Genomic DNA, 24,800 nt, shown 5'->3' with positions numbered 1-24,800 from the left:
TCGCAAACTGAAGTAGCCATTTTGTGGCCAGTACTGAGCTCGACTCGAGGTATTCAGTCTGCTTTCGTTGAACTCTCGAATTGGGTTTCCTGACTCTTAAATGTGCTGCAATTTTGTTACTAGTAGTTGTTTTCCTTCTACCGAGACCAGTTCTTATGCAGGGTGTCTTCCTTTGTCCTTTGATCTTTGCGCATTGTTTACGCCATGGGGAGCAAGGTTTATACAATCATTTTTTTTTGTCTGATCACCCACAGTCGATTTATGGTGACTCGAACCAAAACCAATTTCATAGCTTTTTTTCATGGCCACTGTATTACGGCTGCATTAAGCGTCGGTAACTGAGAACACCGATCAATTGAAAATGCCACTAACTCGGGATGATTCTTTCCAGTCGCTTTCTTTATTATATTTTTCCCCTTAAAGTTAACTTCAACCCCTTTGTGTAATACTATGCAGTGTCTTTACAGTTTTTAGTTCATTTTGTGCATGAGCATAATATCGCTCCTTTCAACCTTCTCAAGTTTTAACACGCTGTTCCAACAACTAATTCTTCCCATCCTCCTTTGAGCGACTTCGAGTTATCGGCGTAACTAACCTCCACCTTGCAACCTGGTGTTATCACTCGTTGTTCCTCTGATCTTTAGGGTTAAGACCTCGGTGCTTCGCACTTCGTTGGCTATTTACAGTCTCATATCCAACGTGCACTCATGTAATAATCGTTCATAGTTATATAGCTGACAGCGCCCGTGAGCAATTTGAAGCGAATCCTGTGTTCTGATTGGCTACCCGGTCCATCTTGCAGGCTCGGAATTTCCCGCTATGATTCCGCGCTGGAAAAAAGTGCGTGGAGCGGACTCACAAAGTTCGTATCTTTCAGAAAATACAGGCGAAGAAGGCGTAAAAAGTGGCAAAAACAAAGAAAAACTAAACGATCCTCGTGTATTTATTGTGTTACAAACACAGTTGGCCTTCTTTCCCGGCTCTCTGAGATCTGAAACAAGTCATTCTTGATTCTTATGAAAGCGAAATCTTTTTTCCAATATAATAAATGCTTTATTGATCAAGCTTGTTCGGTCAAGATGGCTGGATATTAGCCTCGTTTTGTTTTTGTGCTTTTAAGGAAACGTCTCGGTCCGCAAAAGGAACTCGGCCAAGATCCAGCCATCTTGACCAGTCAATGACACACATATATATGGCTTTCGGTCATAATATACGGACCTCATTACGCTCAGTTTTTACTTAATGAGCCCGAACCAAATATTTTCCTGTCCAGCTCTACTACCCGATCAATAAGCACATCTTGTGTCATTTTTATCTGTTTTCGAAATCAAGCTCACTTCTTAATGATGGATATACTGAGCTGTGTATAACTCACCCATCCCTCTTGGTTTATGCAGGTAGGAGGAAGTAATCGCCGCAATGGCAGCAAAATGCCGGAAGTGAATTCTACCTCAGTTCCTTCACTTGTTGATTTTGACGTCACGCATTTGTCAGAGGAAGAGATTTCGACACTGCGCGAGGTGTTGGAAAGGGAGTGGGTCCTACAAGAAGAAAATGCTCAGAAGAAAAGGTATTCTAGGCTACATTATGTAACACATTAATCACTACTGGATCCGTAGCCTATTGCGTAGCTTTTCATAACGAAGGTAGGATATATCTGCTAAGACAGACGGAGATTGAGAAAAGCCAGTAGGAAAAACCCTGACCCAAAGATGATGTGGTTAAAATTGCAGACTTTCCGCTACATGCTTGTAGTACATTATTTTTACTAGAATACTTTAACTTGGATAAGCTTGCCATCCTCGTGAGTGTAGCAAAACACTTTAATTCTTCATAAAGGAAGGTTAGTATCTTAGAAACTGTGGTGTTGCGTGGATGAGAGTTATTGCAATGTTGATGATGTAAGCGTTTCGAGCGCTTGAAACCTCACTTTTATTCGTAGTCGTTACATGCCACGGAAATCGGCATACATTATCATTTCGTTTCAGCTTTAGCGTGCCCATGATTTTCTGATAAGAATAGTCCCACTGAACCGTAAGTTGTCTCCATATCATCCTTTGATGAACAGAAAGTTAAACCAAGAAATGATGCAGTTGGAAGAGACAATCAGCCAAAGATCACACGGACTGTCCAGAAAAGCCTTATCAGAAATGTGCAATGTGTGTTTCAAGGTAAAAGTGGCTACTACTGGAGCACTGGTCTGCGAAAGGTGTAGAAAAAAGACCTGTATAAGATGTGGGAAAAGGGATCAAGTAAGACTACTCTGTAATTTGAATTCCAATTTTTTTACCTATTTGATCAGATTGAGATCTTCTCTTAATGCAAGCTATGACGACATGACATCAGATAGATAGATTAATATATTTGACGAAAAGATCTTTACATATTCTGACGAACTGTTGTTATGAACTGTTGTTTACAGTTTTTGACCGTAAAGTTTGCGTAGCAATAGAATTTATAACAAAATAGTCCCAAGAGACATCCTTGCTCGCTCTTTGATTGGTTTAAATGGATATAGCTCAACAGACTTATTCACTACATGACCGATCGCCACTCAGGTACATATGTTTTTACCGATCACAAAGGTATAGTTAAATAGCAATATGACAAAAGTGCCACCGAATCACTTTGGGAAAAGACTCAGGCAATAATAGGGTTGAAAATTTGTCAGCCTATTAGGTCATCCTGGCAACTTTCTGTGCATCTCATTGATTAATATTCGTTCGAAATAGAAGTACATGGAGGTATAAGTTAAATTAAAAATCAAGCAATTTTAGTACATTTTCAAAGTTCATTATAGTCAAATTGATGGCCTGATACCTATCCTATGAACGCTGCTTCCACACCATCACTGCAGAACATTTTCACTCATAGGGATGAGTTATGTTGTATTTCGGTCAGGGCGTCTGGAGATGCGCTTTGTGTTTGAAGATACGTCAAAGTCTTATGTTTACTGGTGCATGGTACCATGACGTGAGTCCACGTGAAAGGTTTCAAGTCCAGGAGATGCTCAATAGGCTCGCTGAGGAATCTGTCAGACGACTAGAAATGGTTGGTACCCCATTTTTCCCCTATATCAGTCATAAATTTTCTCGTCATCGTGCATGTGAACTTCTGCCAAGAATCTTGTCTTACTTAATCAAACTTACGTCATATTGATTCAAATGTTGGCCTGTGATTGGCTAAAACGGCTGCATTCATGGTAGGTATTTGCTTCGCGTCAAGAAAGATTAAAGCTGAGGAATATCAATAATAATGATAACAATAATAATATCAATAACTGCCTTTTGCAAAAGAATTACGACAGTATTAGATAATCTCAGCAGGTGTACAAATTAAGAGAGATGAGGTGAGTGTATGACAGTATTTTGCTAAAAAGATTAAGTTAAGTGGTAGTTTAGTGGATGAGAGCCCAAACTTTCTGTAGATTTCAAATCTCGCCCCAAATCACTCACTTACACTGCGTGTGTATTTTTCTTGTTCTTTCAATTCTATTTAGCACTCTCACAGTAGTAGTGGGGAAGCATCTGTCAGAATATCCTCATCTCCTGAAAATTTGCCACTCCTGCATCACTCTCCCCCAACATATCCAGAACTTCAAGTCACCAAAACTTTATACCTACCCACAAGTGAGGGAAAAAGGGAAGCTGGTGTCCATGATCTGGATATCGAGAATGAGGATGACGACGTCTTTGAAGACAACGATGAAGAAATTGACAAATACCTCAGCTTCCCTCATGAAGAGGACCAGATTCAACAGCGTGATGGGTGGGAAGAAAGCTATTCTTCTGTGCATCATTCTTCCTTAGATGACGATAGCTGCTCATGTGAGTCACAAGGAGCTTCAGGAGGGACGCCAGAGGGGAATCAGTGAGTGTATGCATAATGTGGCAAATGTTATCAGATTTCTCATTTTATTGAAAAACATAGACTTCCTGGATTATTGTATCGTATGCTAATTTCTAACGTTCACAAAAGCATAATTGTTATGAACTCTCTTGACACACGCTTTTCCAAGAATGTTTATGAAGCCGTTCAAAAAACTCGCAGCACGTGTTTTATCGGGTCAAAAACCACTCGGCTACGCCTCGTGGTTTTAAACCCGATAAAACACTCCTGCTCGTTTTTTAAACACTACATAATGGCTTAGCTCACGAAAGAGTTGTAGCACAGAGTCTCAAGGTCTGGAGATCGATTCCTCGTGGGTAGCCCAAAGAGTCTTTCTTACTCCGACGCTTGTGACAAAGTTAAGAAGATCTTTTTTTATTCAATGACCGAGTTGTAAACTAACCATCCCTCCCATTCTATCACTATCAACGTTATAAATTTATCCATCGTTTCTTATCATCATCATTATTATTACCGGTTATCAGGAGTCCCATGGAAAACATGCCTGTTGATGACCAATCACGGAGACGGAAGGTAAGAGCCTGAAGTGCTTTCATGTTATTTCTTTTCTTAATCAGATAATCAGTTGAAAAAATTCGGCCGGATAATTGTGTTGCTTTCTTAGGTAAGACGTTTAACTCTAACAATGCCCACCCTTCCCAACCCCCTCCCTGCAAAATATTGTTTATTTGCTCATTTAGGATTCTTTAACCTAAGAGGAATGTATTGTGACAATAAATGAGGGAAAATTTGGTCAGTTATCCCTTAAAACCCGGTGAATATACCTCTTCAGCCTGTATATTTTGTTCAACTATTCCAGGTCATGAAATGATACTCGAGATAACTGTTTCTTTCCGACGGAATTTCCTCTTACTGAAGAGCATAGGTGCACATGATGCACAAAAGATTAGGACGGGAATTCCCTTAAGACCTGAAATGGACAAAACAAAACATACAAGCTAAAGAACACTATTGTCAGAGAAACCTGTTGGGGACTGGGAGGAGAGAAATAAAAAAAATGATAAAATCGTTTATTTATACGCAATAAGATTTCAGCGTATAAGTGATATAGTCGTATCCTAGTCTAACCCATTTTATGCTGTGGAAACCACGACATGACCTTAGGTCAGTTTCTCGAAAGTCCCGGTAACTAAATGTGCCCGAAGCTATATTTTAAGATAGAAAGTTAAAGAATAGAGAAGCAGGCTCTGGTGCCCTAACCACTCCATTTCTTTAGCTGCTAGTTTTATTTTATAATTCTCAACACTTTTGAAACCCTCATTTTGAATGAAAACAGAACAAATTTATGGGACCTTCGAGAAACAGACCCCTGGCTAGATGGATCATATGTCTCGATAGCAGACTTTACCTTTGCCTATTGATAACAATAATGACGCATTGTTGTTTTCTGGTATACAGGTCGGCGGTTTACCCATCTCGAAACATGGAGATTGTCCCATGATTCATAAAATGAACCTTCGTAAAGACCCAAAATTACAACGTCTTGAAATGGGCTCAGGTATGTAATGGTTGCAAACCCCTGTACAAAGAAAAATAGGATAAGGTCGACCTTTCGCACGTTATGTTTGCTCGTATATAATCTGGCAACGTCATACCCTGTGTCAAGCTATGGGTCAATGGAAACAGGTTGGGATAGCGGATGGGCTAGAGAATGAAGGGAGTGTTGTTAGGAAAAATTTATGTTTCCCGCCCAAAAGAAATTCTCAAGGTCACCCACTTGCCACAATTTTTTTTCTATCTCCACTGAAAAAGAGTCGGGAAATGCTGGGAAATCGAGGTTATAGTCATAAATTAAATATTACCAATGAACGAAGACCGTTCTTTATTGTTATTTAGGGACCGGTCATTATTTATCGCCTGGGGGGGGTCGGAGTATTTTTGTTGTCACATCGGAGCATTTACCTGATCCCCCCGTAGAGTATCTAGTTTTTTAGAGATCCCCCCTTATCGGTAGTGGAAAGTTTCATGATCCCCCCCCCCCCTTTTCTCCCAGCCACCGCCAAATAACTTTTTGAATATGCAAGTGATATTTTGATAGTGGTACTTACGACCACCCTCATGAGCTTGAAGAGAAAGTTCCCATCTCCCATGGGGAACAACGGCCAATCCCGAAGAAAAAAAGAAAACAAGAGAAAAGTGAAAAAAATCAAGGAGAAAAGGTTGCATCAGCGAGCAGCAATTCTCCTAGAAAAACTTACCTCAAAAGAGGTAGCTAAAGAGGTTTTCGATTCACTCGAAAATACTTACAAATGTGTCTCAAGTATTAATGCAGGATTCACTGCGAGATTTGTCAAGCGTCTCCACCTGGATCCTCTGCTATGGCTTTTGGAAAGAGGCGTGTTTGAAACAGAGCTGGCACGCAATTTGAAAGTGGTAGTGGCCAGAATGAACGAAGAGAATAGCAGTAATGGTGCTGAAAAAGGGTCAAGTTCGGGCGAGGATTCAGATGAATCTGACGAGGAGACTGTGCAAGAGCCAGTGGAGAGGGCTGCCGAAGATTCTGACACGGAAGCGGAACAAGATACAGCCTCACCAAAATAAACACTTTTTTATTTGTTGTTTTCATTCGGCCGCGTATTAAAATAATGAAAGTTTATGATTTTAGATTACGATTCTCTATAAAACAAACTGAAACGTTATGAAACAATTTTGAGCAATTGTAAGTATTCCATTCTCAAAATCTTGATTACCTTTCTAATTTAGATCGTGCCTGAATAAAAACGTGTATGTTAGACTACGATAGTGATTCTTTTTTACAAAATGGAGGGTCTGTAAAAGGGTTTGGGTTTTGTGTCTGGGCTAGAATAGAGTTTATATAATACAAAATACAACTGAACGTGGTCTTGAATATATGGTTGGGGGTTTAGAGTCCCAGCGGCAAATCCTACCAAAGTATTTACAAATGCAATCACCCGGGGTCCCGGCGCGACCTAAAATTCCTTTTTTTTTGGTCTGATCCCCCCCCATTATGCTTGTCAATTACGGCTGATCCCCCCTAAAGGTCTTCAAAAAACCATGTGATCCCCCCCTAAATACTCCGACCCCCCCAGGCGATAAATAATGACCGGTCCCTTAACACTTGTCCCTTTATGCATCACTTCTGATTCCCGTGCACGTTTTCTTTGATGTGTTTATAAAAGGCCCAGATTGTCCGGAGCTTAATTTCTCATATTCTTTTATAGACTATGAGTTGTTTGGTATCGAGGTTGTAGGCGGGAGAATGTGCACTGGAGGTTTCCTGTGTGTTTACGTTGCCAAAGTAGTGGAAGGATCATCAGCTGTGCAGTGCATCAGGGAAGGTTAGTGATCGGTTATCATTTATCACCTGAGGGGAGGAGGGGGGGTTTGAAGGATTTTAGTTGCTTCACGATTAAATTTACCTCATCTCACCCATAAGGCTCTGCAGTATTCTTATGAACGCCCCTCCCGCTCATTTGCGGTTAGTTAGTAGTAAAATTTCCATAGATCCCCTCTTATACTCTGTTGGCGACGACTGGTCGCCCCACTGTTCCCCCTAATACCATGTGATCCCCCCCCCATCTTCCACCCCCTCCCCCCTTAGGAAAGTGTTTTCAAATAACTTTCTCACAGGTTTTAAAGTTTGAAATTTCTTTTCATTTTTATCGTTCCCATCTTCATCACTTTATGCTTAATTTTGTGCCGCGAGAAAACTTCTGGAAATTGTTCTTATGAGACATCTGAGAACAGATTTGTCCTTTCCAATATTTGTTTCTCCAGTAAGTTTCCATTCATTTCAGCCTGTATTTTTGCATCTCTAGACTCTCAGATTTTGATGAAAACTATGATCAGTCCTCCAGCTACCTTTTTCGAGGCTAACGAGCGAGCCCAATAAACCACATGCGAGATATCTCATAAACTTTTTCGTACCATTCAGGTGATCAGATTTTGGAATGGGATCATACTTCACTGGTGGATGTATCGTTTGAAAAGGCGAAACGTATTGTTGCCGCCTCGCCGCCTGAAGTCACACTTGTCATTTGTCATAATGCAGCCAGGTAATCACATTCATGACCAATCAATTTAATTACAGGGTTTTTTCAATGCCCTCTTTCGTTGTGAACTTAAATTCAAATGGCATTTTAAGGATGTATTTCTCCACCACTGAGAGTCGGGCTTTCCTGAATCCTCACAAATCTCACCTTTTTGGAGTAAGTTCATCGTGTTGCAAGGGTGGAAGCTAAGAGTTGATGCTCCAAAGATAGGCGTGTGGGCGTCTCTCTCTTTAATCCGAGCATCCCTAGAGTGGATTAATAATGAAAACTGAACTGAGTGGAGTGCAATTTGGGCTGAAATCATACGCGTAATTTCAAAATCGAACAGGTGCGCAGCGCTCGTTCGATTTGAAATCACAAATATGATTTCAGGCCAAAATTGCACGACACGAGGTTCAGTTACCACTTTATTATATCCATTTTGAAATCGCCCAAATAAAAGACTTGGTTAGTTCAAATATTTTATTGAGCTGGTCTTAAATTCAATTCATCCATTTTTGCAGGGGAAAAAGTAAGAGTTTTGAAAACAAAAGTTGCAAAATTTGCCACATGATACTCTTTGTCTTTCATTTTCCTGCAATGTGATTGGTAATTTTAGACAAGCCTTGAAATCTAATAGGTTATTTTGTTTTTTTAGTGTAACTTCCTAGTTGGCTGGGAAGAAGGTGTGATTTAAAGCAAAAAATGAGGGCGATTCGTGAATAAATCGCATCAATTAGAGCCAATCAGATTACAGGGACCACTAGTGATTTCAAAAAGGGTGTAATAAAGTTAGTTACGGATTCCAACAAAGCGTACGATCAGCATCTGCTGCTCCAAGGTGTCTCTCAAATTCAGTTTGCATTCATGGATAGTATTAGGGGAAAAAAGGAAAGAGTGAGTCACTCTTGACCTATTTCCTTCTAAGACTGATCAAAAATGCAAGCTGTTAACAGTATAAAAGATTGTAAAAATTTTCATGCTCTCCTTGATATGTATTTGGAATCCAACAATAAAACACAAAGACCACAGGAAGCGTATTTTAATCCAAATTTGTAGACAAACAGATTGACTTGACTTGTGCTCTTGTTCTGTTGTAAAACACGCAGGAAGCGGCTAGAGCACGAAAGAAGTGTAGGTAGAAAAACGAGACGTATTCGAGTGTTTCTCCCTACTTCTTGAGCTCTTCAATTTGTACTCTAATAGAGCACGCTCAGCGCGCGTTATATCCGAACTTTATTATAAACTACAGTAAATTTATTAGCTGTCTGCACCTTTCTCTCGGGATTGATGGAAGGTTTATCCTAATTTAAGACTCATGCTGTTAAAGCTTTAACGTCTTTGTTTTCTTTTAGTTTTATGAAGAAACCTCGAACTCCCTCATGCGGAATATTAACAAAAGCAGTGGAGAAAAAGAGGAAAAGATACGGTAATTAGAAATTTGAAACGGCTCTTTTCATTATACTGGCTGGGGAGATCTTCATTTTCGCATCTACTACCATTTGACCAATCTTCGACGCTCTATTTTTGAAAACATAAAGTTAAACGATGGGGATCAAATGTTAGGTTCTTTGGGTTAATTTCTCATGTTCAGTTCACTGAAGTGGAGAGATTAACTGGTGTAGATTATCATTTTAGAGGTCATTAATCGAGGAAATACATTTATCATATGAAGAAAAGAAAAGAAGAGCCGTGACAACACGTGAAAAAGTACGATACTTTTTCACATGTGTGATATCGCCAATCAGCTGCTGACACGTCACTCGCCTTTCACAGGTTGAGGTTGATTAATGAACAGCAAAGCCTTTAACATTCTCAATCTGTGGTTGTTTATCGGAATTTTCTCGGATTATAGCTGCGAAAACACTGAAAAATTCGTATCGCTTACCAACAGTGACGTTCAAACTTTCTTAGAAGGGGAAGAAAACCAAATTACGGAGAGAAAAAGCGAAAGTGACGTGTTCGGTGGCTTTCGTAATGGCATTTCTCGTGGCTGAGAACGAAAATCGACAATTGGGAGGTCTGCCACAGGCCGCTTTTAGCTGTGTACCTGAAAGATTTCTTCTGTCGTTAACGACAAAGTCGGTAACTGAGAATTTTTTATATTGAAAATTACGCTCATGCTTGTTTTTGCAATGCTTCAACGCATTTTTCATCTTGATCTTTACAATTTTTATTCGAGGATTGTCGATCCTTTTATTTTCATTCGTCGATAAAGTCGACTTTTCTTGTCAGTGAAGGACTATTGTGTTTATATGATAAACAAAATAATACGTGGTTGCTTGTAGATATGGAACTTCTCTTCTCGTGTTCAACTCGACATCTCACTCGTTGTCTACGCTCTCTCGTAAGCACTCGAAGAGAGAGTTCATATCTAAGCGTCCCCATGTATTATTCTCTCCCTATATATGACCCGAGCGCCAGACAAACACATTTCTGATTCCCTTCCAAGGATTCGAACTTATACCAATAACTTTATCCTCTCTTGCCAATAACCATTTCACAGACTTATGCATTAATCCGGCAATCGAGCCACGAAAATTTTAAAACTTGCCAACCAGTTTATAAGCTAAGATCATGTGTGACAGCTCCTTGTATGCTGTTACAAATAGGAATCTTACAAGACTGTATTTTGTGGAGGAAAGTGATTAAGTTTGTAAATTCCAAGTTCGGCTGTCGAATAACTACCGATTTCAAACTCCGGTATCGAAGTAAAGGAGAACGCGTACATGACTAAGTATGGAGTCAAGTGAATAATCTGTTCGGATATCTCTATGTTGTAGACAGTATAAAGTGTTGGTCGAGGTGGTCTCTTGCCCAGCTGACAGACGATGATTACGTTTTTGATGAGGTAGGCACAAGTAGCTGCTTATTGGCTTTGTGCTTTGGTTTTATTCTGAAAAATGTTTCAGTTGTAACATCAAGCGCGTTCATCACTTGCTGTTTCTCATTCTAGATATTTTTTTGAATGAAGATAGTTTGAATATCATGGACGAGAGCAACAGCAGTAAAAATATGTTATGTCATAAAATTAAATTTTCCAGTTAAATTTTATTTATCAGTAAGAATATTTATCACTCGATACCCTCATAAAAGCTTGTCAGAAGGTAAAGGCTGATTTTCAGTGGCGTCAAAGTCGACAGAGCGCCGACGAACCTGTGAAATAAAAAATCAGAGCTGTATGCAGTTATAGACTCCACGGGATGGGAATCGGAAAAATTAGAAAGTTTTCATCCCCCTTTGATTCCGCTTTCGACTCTAAAGCTTATACGAGGGTCTCAATGGCATGACGACTTTTAAGACTAACAGTTGAAAATTTTGGCCATCTTACGGCAAACAGTTAATGTCAATCACCAGAAAGTTTTTTCTCCGGTTAACTTTTTCACGATTATCGGCTAAAATTTGTCAATTTTTCCACCTAAAGGCTACATTTTTGGCCGTCGTACGGCGATTTGTTGACCCCAACGAGACCCTCTTCTAATACGATCTTGTTAAAACCCTCTTCTGGTAAGATCTTGTTAACGGCATGTAATTGGAGTCACAAGCAGAAGCAAAACAACAAACCAAGTACACTGCCAATTCCCTACCCTTCCGAGTGGTCCGGATTTTCATAACCTAGTTTTCAAGGGATCTAAGTGACAGTCATAGGCGGAATTGCAAGTCTGTATCTTATATTATTGCAATACCAGAGATAACTTTATTTTCAGAGATATGACCTCATTCTTCAAGACAGGTTATGTATTATTTGTATACAGGGTGAAAATCAAACTCAAGGGCAAAGAAAGATCGGACAAATACAGGTATGCAGCATTTTCCTTTCTCTTACGCTTAATTTAGGTCAAGTAATAGCTATAAAACAAAATAAAGGTCATTTTAAAACATTTTTGTCTAACTTCGGTTCGTCATCTCGCATGCAGACATATCTAAGCACATGTCTCCTACACTGAAAGCAGTGTCTCTAGTGTTTGATCCACCAGTGTTTGCCCCCATAACTCGGAAAGTTTTGCGAGGAGAGCTGGATAGAGAGTTATTTTGCCCTCAGTCCTTCCATACATCAAGCACAAATTAGATGATTGTAGATGCTGAAGTTCCCCTGACTGTTTGCTTGCACCATTCACATTATTTTACTCTCTTTATTTGAGAGAGATACTCTAAGTACGGTGTATTACTTTGGGACAATATACAAAGTTCAGAGAGGGCCTGACTAATCTATAACTGAAGCGTATTTCTACTTTCATGCATGTAATGTTATTTCTGTTGTTTTCATACTTCGTTGCAGCTGCATATATGGCATGATCCCCATGGGAACAACATGACAGTGCGTGTGTTGAATGCAAGAGGTCTATCATTGCAGTTTATGCCAAACCAGGAGTTAATCAATCCCTATGCTCTACTGTATCTACTACCCAACAGAGAGTAAGGATGTTAAAGTTGATATATTAATGACTTGAACGACGCAACGGAACCCCCTCTTATACTAAACATTTTGTATCTTTTGTGTTGTTGGAGGATGATTAAAAACCTATGGTTATCTTCCCGTTGCTTTTTCTCCGATCTCTCCTACATGCTCCCTTCCATCTCTTTCTCTCGTTTCTCTTCATTCCTTTTCTTTACTGCCTTTCCTACTCTTTCCCTGGTCATGTCTCTATTATTTTGAAGGAAAATCGTGGGCCAAACATTTTATTGACTGATTTAGTTGAACACCAAAATCAAACCACTTTCAAAATAGCTGTTACAGCGTTTTTACTCTGGTCTGTCCCACTGGTGCCCAGACATTATCACTTTAGGGTGGAATCGCAGCTGGAACGCGCACAATATATGGAACACGTTTTTTTTGGAGTACCAAGTAGCCGATGTGTTTACTATTGGAATGCTGGTTTTCTTTTTAGGATCTCAGGTCATTTTAGGACCAATACTGACCCAGAGACGGTTACTCCAAAATGGGATCTCAGTTTTGTGTTTTCAAATATCCCTGAAAGTGAGGTGCGAGGTCTTTTACCTTATTTCAAACGTTTAGATTTCAATTTATAGCAGCGATAATTTTCTCCAGAATTATAGAGTTAGTTTCGGCTACAGTCAAAGAAAAGTCTAGGATAAAACGTGTGAGCAAAACAGTACTGTAAATATGATGAGTAATTCGACGTAATTTACGCCTGATGTAATACACTACACTTTTTGTTTCTTTGCTAGCTTCCCTCAAGAACTCTGGAGGTAACTCTCTGGAGTGAGGTTCCGGGAGATACCAACATATTTCTTGGAGAGGTACTTGGAACTGGTGATATCATTTTCTTAATTTTTGAACATTGATAAAACTTAGGAAGCAACACATTTTGTTTTTTCATTTTTTGAGAACTGAACATCGGTTGCAATGTGTTTTTTTTTGTAATGCAAGTGCACGTAGTTATTATCAGAAATGCCCATCAACACTTTCAGTTGCAATTTCCCCGGCAAACTTAAATCTTACTTAAGTCCTACTCATTCTGAGATCATTCCCTGTAAGGACACCGGAAACGAAAATGATTTCAGTTAAACTGACAAGAGAAATTGACTCACTTAAGTGTCAAAAATAATTTGGGATAAATGAAATAAATGAATGGATAAATGAAATAAATGAATGGATAAATGAAATAAATGAATGGATAAATGAATAAATGAATGGATAAATGAATAAATGAATGAGTGGGTGAGTAAGTGGATGCGTAAGTAAGTCAGATCACAGTTTTAATCGCTTTCTCAGACGTTCCACACATTTTGCTTTAATGATGCACTGAATTTGATGTGTTGAATTCTTTAAGAGTTTGATAAAAATGACGCCGACTCTGCTCTGTAGTGGCGCACAATGGTTTGATATCCAGGATCATGACGAGGCGTCCACGTTCCTCCCAGTCCCAATGCGTCGCAGGCATACTCTTTCTCCACGGTTACTTCCTCCCATCAATGAAGGTAATTTTAGATCTGGGTCTGCACTGGTGTGGCTAGCGCTTAGAGGCCACTTGACATCGTCTGCTGTTGAACGAAAGTTGATCTTTGTCATACGTTCGGCTGTCATACGAGTCCGCAGTGGGTTTGTTCAACAAAGAGCTGCGATTGGTCTTGGAAGCCGAGCCACATTGTGAATTAATCGGATGCATAACCTAAACCAACTTGGTTATTGGCGATGTCAAGCTGTTTCCTTGTTTTTAACTAGAATTCTCACCGAATAACTTTTGAAAGTATCCTCTGTTCTGACTAGCAGTTTCGATAGCTTCGTTATTTTAAAACGATGCAAGGTCGAAACGCACTGAGAAGAACAAAAGTTTGAGACAAAAATTTTGCAGATCTCTCTCGCTCAAAACAGCAACAGCAACAACGAAGAGGCATGATAGAAATAAAAAACAATTGATTGCTCCTGTGAGTTGTAACTAAAAGTTAAGGTTAAGGAATTGAATAGAGTATGTATCCTATCAAGACCACCTTACATTGAAGCGACTACTTTACCAAATATGTAGTAAGATGCTTTAAGAAATTTAGCCCCGTTCTTTTTGCCCATTTTTTAGTGAGAACCTCTAACGAGGAAGTCAAGAATGACAGCAGTCCTACTGGTCTTAAGAAGGTCAATCGTAGCATAAGCACGGTGAACATCTCAACATGCGTCTCACAAGTCTTCATCAGCGAAAGTGATGGCATCACAATGCAGCACAGGAGAAGGAGAAGAGCTGATTCCGTTGTTACAATGAAAGCGTTCTGTCCCAAAAGAAATTCAAACTTCCAGAGAATGGAATCTTTCCGAAGAAGATTCTTGGGTGAGAAAAAAAACATAATCTAAATACACCCCTTCAATACACAACAATTTATGATTAAAAACAGAAAATGGTGGTGGGAGACTGGTGCCTAAACGGTTAGCGGGCCGCACTCAGGGTCTAGAGGGTTAGGTTCGAGACCTGCTAAGCAACTGAGTTGTGTTCTTGAGCAAGGTACTTTCTTGTTCTCTGCTCCACCTTGGAGTATAAATGAGTTACGGTTAGCTCTAAGGGAAACCTGACGAAAGGCAAGGAAGGGGGGTGAGAATGTTGCGATAGAATGGCATTAATTTCAGGGTGTGAGGCAAATTTTAAGCTTTAGAATTGCAATCATCTAAATTTAGATTCATCTTTCTATCAAGTTTTGATCATCAAGATCTCATCTCGCCCACTTATTGCTCTACCTTGCAGATTCAAGCTATAAAAGTCGGTCAGCCCCAACAACACCCTCTGTCAGTATTCCGCAATCCATGGAAGATCTGAGAAAGAAAAGAGCGATGACACGATCAACGGATGGCTTAAAGTTGCCACTTAACCTGTCAGATTATTTTACGTCTTTAAAGTCTGCAAAAGAAAACGCTCACGAAATAGAATTTAAAGCTAAAGAGGAGAGAGAAGGGAAGATGAGAGGCGCTTTGAGGGTCATGAAAAGGTAGATTGTCAAAAGTGTACCTTTTCTGCCCAGAGCAATCAGCGATCTGGTGTTGAGAGTAACTATAATTGTACAGGTTTTGTTTTAAATCGAGCTATAATTGGTCTTAAAGTTTCAAAAAATGATGATGATATTCAACAACCATTCACCAAAGTGAAACGGCCTGGTATCTGCCACAAGCCACCAACACACAGTATAAGTGAGATATTAAAGTGAGATATTGTACCACAAAAACATGATTTTAACTCATTTTTTCCTGCAACGATTACAATATTTTCAGGCGCAAATCCCGAAATCGAAAGTTGCTTGAAGGTGAATAGCATAGGGTATTCGGAGTATAAGTTTCCAATCAGAGCACGCCTTCAACGCTATCCACTGATATATGTTAATCACCTTAAAGAACAAATAACCAATCAAGTGGGCACCCATCCATAGACAACTATTTCGACCTCATTAGCTCTCACTAACACAGCAGCATTACTATAAAAAAATGGAACTCGGTTCTCACAAGTGTACCAAACTTAAACCTCTCTTTCAACAAATCAGACACAAAAATTGCTGCAGAACTAAATTTCTCTGGGAACCTAGTTTTTGTTTCTATTATTATTATTATTATTATTTTTTATTTGCCCCTTTTAGGAAGTACACCAGTTCTTACTGTGAGTGCTCATTCAGGCTTAGTGATAATTCAGAGGACCGGACTTAACCGTGGATATTTTTTTTTACCGTCCTCATATTCGTGTCTCTCAGGTACCCTGCAAATTTCAGGATACGTTTAGGGAAATTGATGGAGAAGCCATGTCAGCTTGGGGTAGTCGCTGAGCCTGGTGCTAGTGGATCTACGATGTCAGAATATCATGGTAATTTGGAAACCTGTTAAACCTTTTACTTCCAAGATATCATTGGTACTTCAGCTTACTATCTGTCATAGGATTCTTATGTAGATATTACTTCCTTCAACCCCCTGAGAAATTTACCTATTCATATGTGAGATTATAAGATGAGTATCTTTAGATAGGTACCTTTGGAATATGCATGCGTTCCGAGTCCCTCTCTCTCAACAATAAAAAGATAACTGTAGAAGGAGCGTGAAGTTGATTCCAGGCGAAATAATCAAAAGTATTCACAAGATCGGAAGTATCATCTCCAGAGTAAAAAGCTTAGAAGATGGATTCAGAAATGTAAAGGAAAGGAATAGCATTAGATTAGAAAGATTAAGACATTTTAAGCATTTAGGCGAGATTTTGTAAGATGCGCACACCACGACACACTCCTGCAAGAACAGTCAAACCCCTCTTAAGTTGTCAGCTTATAGCACTTTTGTTTATGATCACAGATTTGCCTGGATATCTTTCTGCTCCAACTACGCCCAACGTGTCGACGTCCACCGAAGACCTTCGACGGGAGAGATCTCTAACCAATTATTTACAAGTACCTCGAAGCCCTGGTGTTTTTTCAATATTCAAGCGTCGTAACGATTCTCAGAGCTCACAAGTGTGCGCGGGAAATGTCGCCGAAGGAGAGAAGCCGTCGTAAGTTGTATACCTCACTATTTTCATTTTGGTATCATACTCAAAGCAGATTAAATTTTAATAAGAATGTTTTCATTGCCAGTGTATGAGGTGCATTACACCTAACCAGCGTGACGTCTACTGACTTAAAGTAATTCAGTCAGCAAAGATTGGGAGAAAATTTTTCACTGCTGAATTCGGTATAGTTTGCACGCATGCCATAAATGAATTTACTCTTTTTAGATTCTTTACAGGGGTACCCATACAGGAAAAAGTTTTCATTCTTTAATGTGAGGAGAGCCACAAACCTAACTGCTCGCCGGAATTCTCCTCTACTTATTATAGCTAAGTTCTTTTTATAGAAGGTGTATCGTAACATTTCCTCTTTCAGTTCAATGGAAACTCAGCCATGTTTTTCACCTCGCTTACCGCCTTCTTCGAATGATGTAGGCTGGGAGGTTTTTTCGCCATTGCCCACGATGAAGGAGACAGAGTGAGTCATAAGTTCTTCTCATCTTTTTTCCTAAGTCTAATAGATCAGCTCATCGGTTGTGCTTAAACAGCTGAAACTTTCCTTTTTTCCGTGGACGTCGACTCTTATCGCAAGATGTTTACCCCTGGATAGAAACCACTGGAAAGTAACTCGCAATGCGATGTGTTACATAGATGTGGAGGTGTAGAAAGTCTTTTTGCTTGAAATTTTACGAAACCCATCAAAAGAAATAGTAAGCAAAAGAAAGTCGCCACGTTACCCGTTAGTTTTAAGAGTTAAGCCGAGCATAGCCTCCTCTAATGAATTACCTTTCCTATCATAGGCCGCACTTCACATTTCCTAAACCGATATATGACCCCCAATTTGATTACGTGGATGAAGAGGAAGTTACCCCGGAAGAACGCCCGTCGCGTGATGCCTATGCCGGAGACACCGAAGCAGGAGAATTAGGTATAGGTAAGAAGGACTTCCCGCTCCAAACCAGCCCTTTCACGGTTTTACTTTTATTGTTTGATAAAAAAAGGTCATTTGGTTTATCGGTTGGGGTGAAATGGCAGTTGTGCTATACAAATGATCGAAAAAAGCAATTAAATTTTGCAATAAGTAAGGCTGGGGAAGAGGTGTACCCGACTGAGTCGCATAAGAACAAGTTTCGCTAGAGCTTTGTAACAGTCTTGAGTATTACCCTAATTGTTTTTGCCAAAGCAGTGTGAGACGGGTGATCTCATTCACGTTGTACCGGTTTTTTTACGTGAAAGGAGTCTCCGTCCGTTTCTGATGCTGATGCTGCTGTTGTCCCTGAAATATCTGTATCAAAATCACTTATGGCGGAAATCTGTTGAGTATTAACCCTATTACTCCCAGGAATGACCAAACATGAAATCCTCTAGCAAAATCCATGCATTTCCAAGCACAAACGTGATGAGAAGTGAAAAAAAAATTATCCACTAGCGGGATATTGCGTAATTGACCACCAAATTCTTAGATCTGAAAAATAATGAATGACATACGGTTTGGAGAATCGCTATTTAGATCTTGTGGGTGAGGGGTTAAAACCATGTGGAACACACACTTCTCTTACATCATGAAGTGCGTGAAATCATCTCCTTAGGAAACCAGCAACTGGTGGCACCCCCTGAAAGTTTACCACTGGACAATGATGACCAGGAGCCGTGTTTAAACGTCATGGATAAATGGGAAATTCCTCGTATTACTGTGCATCGTGACAGCACAGGTGATCATACGCTGCCGGCTTCAGCAGACAACGCACCAAAACAAGAAGCAGAACCGCCAGCAGGGAAGAAAGGAACATTACACGCCTTGAGAAAGTAAATTACTGTTGACTTTAAGGTTTAAACAAAACTATTCCCATGTAAATATCTTACAAGCAAATGCTTTTAGAGAATTATGGGTCGTTAATAACCCAAAAAAGCCATAATTTTCTTTTATTTTGCTGTTTACTTTTGCTTTAAAGCTGACCTCTTATTCCCTATTGTAAAGATTTCATGTATGTCAGCGGTAAATTTCAAACTTTTTAATTAGCAGTTATCGTAATTATTGATCGCAATTTGCATCCCGTTATTAGATATTCTCGAAGTTTAAGGCCTCGTTTGAGCAAGGACTCTGCGGCTAAACTAACCTTGTATGGTGAAGATCCCGTGAAGGGTGTTGTTGGACCGGGCCAATTGAGAAGGGGAAGTTATCAAGGTGAAAATAAAAAGAGATTTTGACAACAGAATTCCTCACCATGCGTGGGTCTCGAAGTTAGGTTCTTAGTGCACATAAAGAAAAGTAGATAAAAATGAATTCTGTTGAAACGATAAGAATGACCGTATATCACAATTTTGGAACAAGGCGGAGGCAGTGTCTCTTTAAAAATAATTTTACTTTACAAGTTCAAAATCCGTTATACAGCCACCTTAGACTGATATACTTTTACATAATTTTACAACCTCTACGATGGACCTCTCTTTACCTATAAAGTGCATTTGAAACTTACGAGAGATGTTCTTTACGCGTCTGGTACAAAACCATTAGTTCGATCTCACCTAGAAAATTGCATCAATAAAATGAAGTTTAAAATGATTTAACTGTAAGCTAAGACTAAAGGAGAACAAAAATGTCTTTAAGAATTAGTGAAATCTCTTTTTAACGCAGGCCACGAACTGGGTTACCTTCGGATTGGTTTGTTCTCATCTCGAGGATCTCTTGAAGTGGAAATAATACGAGGAGTTAGCCTGTTAGTCCTTGGCGACCACCCACCAGGTATGGTATAAGTAATTGCTGCTTGTTCAGTCAAACTTTCCTGTGTTACCGCCTCCTTTGAGGACCACCTCTGCGAAGTGACCAGGCACTTTTCATAAATCTGATACTGAAATTCTGTTATTGAGATCGTTACATTTGGAGCGTCCCCTCGATGACCGCGACTTCTTTTTTTTTTAATAACTTGCCATTTACCGGTAAACTCATTTTAATTAATTAATTTTTAAGCAAAGCCGAACCAAACAAAAATAAAGATAAAATTGCTTCACTGACAGAGGGTCCTTTTATGGGTTTCACTTCTACACAGATACGTATGTGAAGACATATTTAATCAAGGATCAAGTCCGACTTCTTAAGAGAAAAACTTCCATCACTCGCCAATCCGTTAATCCAGTGTACAACTGCAAAATCAAATACTCTGGGTGCGAAGTCCATAACAGCGAATTATTGGTAAGCTCTAATGTAAACACCTATACGTATATTAGACAATTTCTAAGCTTAACGGCTATTCTTATCCATGCACCTGTTCCTGCTTTCTTTCGTTTGTATATATGTCCTTCAATCGTTTGCCCTCAATGTGTCCATTGTTCATCTGCTTTTCTGTTTGTCCGTTGGCTTGTTTTCTGGTTCACTGTTTTATCCTTTCATATTTTTTATTTTTCCTCCTCCTATTCTTCCATTTGTTGGCGTCAATTTTGTCGTTCATCCATTCAAGCATTCCTACATTTGCGTTTCCATACATTAGCTCTTCCATTTGTGGATTCATTCCTTCATTCGATCTCTCACTCGTTCGCTCGACTTCACAATCATCCGTGCCTTGTTTCATTCGTTCTTATATTGATACAGTGGTTTTTTTCATTTTGCGTCGAATGTTTCTAATCGATCATTTTATTTTACACAAACTATCTTCTTCAGGTGAGTGTTTGGTGCAAGCAGGGAATATTTGGGCGTAAGGTGTTGCTTGGAGAAGTACACATTGCCCTGGGCTCTTTGAATCTCAGCGTTAAGCAGGTCGCTTGGTATAAGTTATTTATTGAGTCACAATTGAGTGACGACTGAGTGACACTAACATGATTCAACATTGGGGACCTCGTGCAAAGTGCTACGACAACAGTGGAAAAGAGAATGCGACAAAGGATGTCCCCACCAATAGCATGGCTTCATTTTTTTGTTTACAAACCGCACACAAACAACAATTCCTCTATTCACTCTGAAAGAAATTCTTTACGCCTGCTCTGAAAGAAATTCTTGACGGTGACCAATTTAAAATATCAGCTCAGTTGATAAAAAACAAGTTACTTTGCTATACTCCCCCACCAACGCAGCACCAGCAATGTAAGACCTCTTACTGCCATCTGTTTAACCTGTGAGTAAGCTTTTACATTTGGGTCTTGCCTAACGGTTCCTTTTCCGGGTAGAATAATTTGTTTTTATCAATTGAGTTGATAATGTAATTTGGCCTTCGTAAAGAGCTCCTTAAGCTAACGTTTCGAGCGTGAGCCCTTTGCTTTTCACTTCGCTCTGAGGACGCAGCCTACAGTTTCTTTAGAAACCTACCCTCTGTATTTATTAGCCTTTTCCGGGCAGCTTACTACAGTGAACCATCGACAGCCGCTTATTGAAAAGTTATGAAGCCCCTGACCGGGTGGGGCCGGTTGACTTCCCTAAGTTGCTAACACTTAAAACGACTATGAAAGAATAAATCAGAACTACCAGACGATTATGTCAAGGGTGACACACTTTATTTATCTTGTTGTCTGGGAAGTTAGTGCTGCTGCTCTATTGCTACAAAGTATGATCGATTCCTTGCCTTTGTTTTCTGCAAAAAAAACGTAGAATCAGAGAGAACGAATTCTCTTTTACGTGTTAAATTCATAAAATCAACGTTTGAAAAAAAAAACTTTTCCGCGTTCTATACGTTGTAGCCATAATTTAATTTAAGACCACATAAACTAGACTAATCAGGGTCGGCCAGGGTTTTTGGGTATTCGGTATTCAGGGGCGTTTTAAATCGGGTATACGGTATATTGCAGCTTAAATATGGGTATTCAGTATATCACTTTCTTTGAATTTCAGGTATAAAGTATTCAAAGCTTCGATTATTTTCGGGTATATTTGGAGGAATTTGGGGTATTTTGGGGTATTTTGTCGATTTTTTTTCGGGTATATTGGTATTCCACTACCCCCCCTGGCCGACCCTGACTAATATGACTCTGTGTAAACTGAAAATGAGCAGAGTAACGCTAATTCTCATAAAAGATCAAACAACATTTTTAAGTTTTCAAAGCATGTTTCCACAGTATTCGTGTCATCTTCAGTAGCACATGGTCGTTTTACAATTTATACTTAACATATGTTTTATCGAACTATACCGTATAAGATTACGCTAATCAGATTCGTAAACTGACTTTGTGTAAGGTGTACTGCAACTAAACTCCCTTATGGCCCACAGACAGTGTCATCTAAGATTGTAGAAACCAACCCCCCTCCTAGCCCCAGTCCGCACGGCTAGCCATATAAGTTTGACTTTCGCGCGGATCATGCAAATTAAAAAGTGTGAGCTCGAGTTAAAAGATAATCGCCAGTACGTTCTTATGCGGCCGTATTCCAAAATCGTCAGGTAAATTGTTCTTTCGTCTAGTGTCCCGTGTTCCTTATGTTATTAGTATTGCCTATGTTATACGTATTTCTTGTTATATGTGTTTCCCATGTTATTTCCAATCTTGCTATTAGTTGTTCCGTTCTTAATGTATTGTGTTTGTAATACTTTACGTAGAAACCGCTGGCAGTGGCGTGTAAATAGAAGAGTTCGGTGGAGTCGTCGGGAAATTTAGCTCCTCTAGGAATTTATTGCTGGTGCGTTAATTACAACGATGCTTCTGTTATGTCGATATCTTGTTTACCCATCTACATTACTTGGACAAACTAACACATTGACTATTTCCCTTATCACTTCAATATCTCATTTTCGGTATATTTTACTTGTCTGCTCTCGTACAATCTTAGAGATTTGCATACCTTACACATTGCAACCATAAACCCTTATCTTCATGCAAACGAGTATAGAAGACCATGACTTTGGTACGAAGCGCAGGAAACTGGCTGTGATTGGATCCTTCAGCCAGCGTGTCTCTAAGGTGAATCGATCTGAATTTCCCGTAAAGATCTGCAATGGTGGTCAGTTATGCATGAGAGAACAAACGACGAACACACATTTAGACTGGACAGACCGAAAGACAAGTCAGCCGATTGATGAGACAAACGGACAGAAACTGAAAACAATATGGTAAGGGATATCAAAATTCCAAAATAATTAAGTACCTTATCATGACCATCCTCTTGGTAGGTGACCCATGCTTCTCCATCCTCGCTCCACTGAACTGTGTACAGGGTGACCCAGTTGTCCAGGTCGACACCCTGAGTGCCGACACCTAGAGTTGCAAACATGTTTGATGTTTTAAAGTTAATCTCAGAAAAAGGTTGCACCTTCCTGCAACCTTGCAGAGGTTTCTTTCAATGGAAACCAAGAGCGCTTCCTCACAATGACCCAAAGTGTCGATAAATTTCTTTGAAACTAACTATAAACTACGATACCTGAAATTTTCTTTTCACCGTCCAAATCCACAATGATCCACTGAAACTTGTCAGAATTTCTCCCAGCGCACCAGGCGTTATTTTTTCGCACTTGTCCGCTGCTGGCTCGTGCTGTAATACTAAGCTCAGAAGAGCAGGCTAAGGAAATAACACGTAAATTATCATCATGCTTCATATAACATAACGCCCCGCAATTTTCATATGATAGGTATGTTCACTATAACCTAAAACATCACTCAACCGACGCTTAGTATTCAAAGCTATAAACTGCTCTATGACTCTTTCATTTCTTCCTCCTAAATTACTTTTCTGTAGCGCAGTTTGATTTAAATTCTCGGCCCGTGAGAGATGGAACGTAACGAACATCTTTGCCTTACGGTAAGTCGTGAAAGAAGATGAAAAGAAAAAAAGTCGTCAGTGGCAATATTTTCAAGTGATAATGAACTTGTTGTATAGTTGACGTGCCTATTATCTGAGACACAAAACCTAAAGTGAATGAATGTATAGACCACTCGTAAAATCAGTTTAAACCAAACAACACATTTTCCATCTCCTCTCTGATGCTGTTTATGGTACAAATTAGTTCTTAGCAGCCCTTGGGCCCGTGAGAAAAATGTTTTTTTAATCACAAAATTAGCACTACTCATGTAATATCATGAGCGAGATGAAGAATGTCCCGAAAGGGTTACCCTTATAATCTAACATAAAGATGTCAGCAGTTTTAACTGATAAAACCCTTTGGGAGGAACACAGTATCGTGATCGGGTATACAAAACGTGCAACGCTCTTTCACAGAGCTATACCTACCATTACGTCTATTACTCAAACTATTGCGAATACTTTCCTCCGAATAATGGGGAACCTGATCGTCGTGGGAAGGATTCTCGCACCCCATCTTCTAAAAGTTCTGTCTTTGAATCGTGGCACTTTCAAAGCTGTATTTATACCTATTCAATTTTCAACACCCGATATTGCATTTCCAGTGTTCTGATTGGTTTACTCAACTCCGCAAGTCAGCTCATATATTTACTGAATAACCTTATATGGAAACTAATTTAACCTAATTTTTCTTAATTTTAGTGTTGAAACAAATCCACTGAGCTCCCAGCATTAACGAAAGGCGGTTAATTCAATAAAATAATTCTTCCATTCGCGCTCACGCATTCGTTGGTTATTTACCATCTCATATCCAACGCGCGCTCGAAGAATAATAGCTATATTATCGAAGCGCCGTCTCTTTCAGTTAATACAGTATTACGGGTTACTTACGTGGGATGTCCTCTATCCTGTAAACAGCGTTTGCTCTGTTCTTACCAACCCCTTCATAGCAATCTTTAGACACCCCATCTTTTGCAAACGTTTTCCCTGCATTTTCTCCGCTCCAGCACTCGCCAAAGAACTGCACCGAGAAATACTCATATCTGCCAGGACAAAATTAACGGCTCCTAAATAAGAAGTGTTTGCCGAACTGCGGGCATTTTAGTCTAAGGCTCTCGAAACTATTTAATATTAACTTCTTAATAACCGATCACAAGGGCCTTTCTGGCGAATATTGGCCCGAGGTCTAGACGGAGAGCAGCAAGGTCTGTCCGAAAACGAACGAGGGCT

General features: G+C 39.6%; 2 protein-coding genes across 4 annotated transcripts in view; one reads left to right on the top strand and one right to left on the bottom strand.

Moving 5' to 3' along the window:
- The first annotated feature begins 1,401 nt into the window (after positions 1-1,401).
- Positions 1,402-21,325, top strand: LOC113686804 (regulating synaptic membrane exocytosis protein 1-like). The gene is made up of 26 exons (XM_089189954.1): positions 1,402-1,570; positions 2,069-2,252; positions 2,902-3,051; positions 3,500-3,870; positions 4,374-4,422; positions 5,308-5,407; positions 7,092-7,208; positions 7,805-7,925; positions 9,257-9,330; positions 10,685-10,752; positions 11,657-11,701; positions 12,181-12,317; positions 12,791-12,884; positions 13,092-13,163; positions 13,697-13,844; positions 14,438-14,683; positions 15,092-15,332; positions 16,083-16,192; positions 16,669-16,864; positions 17,235-17,336; positions 17,659-17,792; positions 18,448-18,664; positions 18,922-19,043; positions 19,494-19,601; positions 19,906-20,048; positions 20,514-21,325. The coding sequence occupies exons 1-26, from the start codon at positions 1,431-1,433 to the stop codon at positions 20,655-20,657; spliced, it is 3,633 nt and encodes a 1,210-aa protein (XP_089046080.1). The 5' UTR covers positions 1,402-1,430; the 3' UTR covers positions 20,658-21,325.
- LOC113686831 (uncharacterized) overlaps positions 21,319-24,800 on the bottom strand; it is an 18,002-nt gene continuing 14,520 nt past the window's right edge. For all 3 annotated transcript variants that reach the window (XM_089189795.1, XM_089189796.1, XM_027204507.2), the window contains 5 exons: positions 24,462-24,613; positions 23,193-23,330; positions 22,920-23,029; positions 22,617-22,764; positions 21,319-21,417 (listed from right to left, as the gene is read on the bottom strand). In XM_089189795.1, the coding sequence (XP_089045921.1) occupies positions 22,618-22,764; positions 22,920-23,029; positions 23,193-23,330; positions 24,462-24,613 (547 nt within the window). In that variant the 3' untranslated portion in view covers positions 21,319-21,417; position 22,617. The remainder of the gene's footprint in view (positions 21,418-22,616; positions 22,765-22,919; positions 23,030-23,192; positions 23,331-24,461; positions 24,614-24,800) is intronic.

Source organism: Pocillopora damicornis, chromosome 12, assembly GCF_964200805.1.
Source record: "Pocillopora damicornis chromosome 12, jaPocDami1.2, whole genome shotgun sequence".
In the NCBI taxonomy this organism is placed as follows: Eukaryota; Metazoa; Cnidaria; class Anthozoa; order Scleractinia; family Pocilloporidae; genus Pocillopora; species Pocillopora damicornis.
Note: the sequence above shows the minus strand (reverse complement) of the source record. Positions and strands in the feature narration are given on the sequence as shown.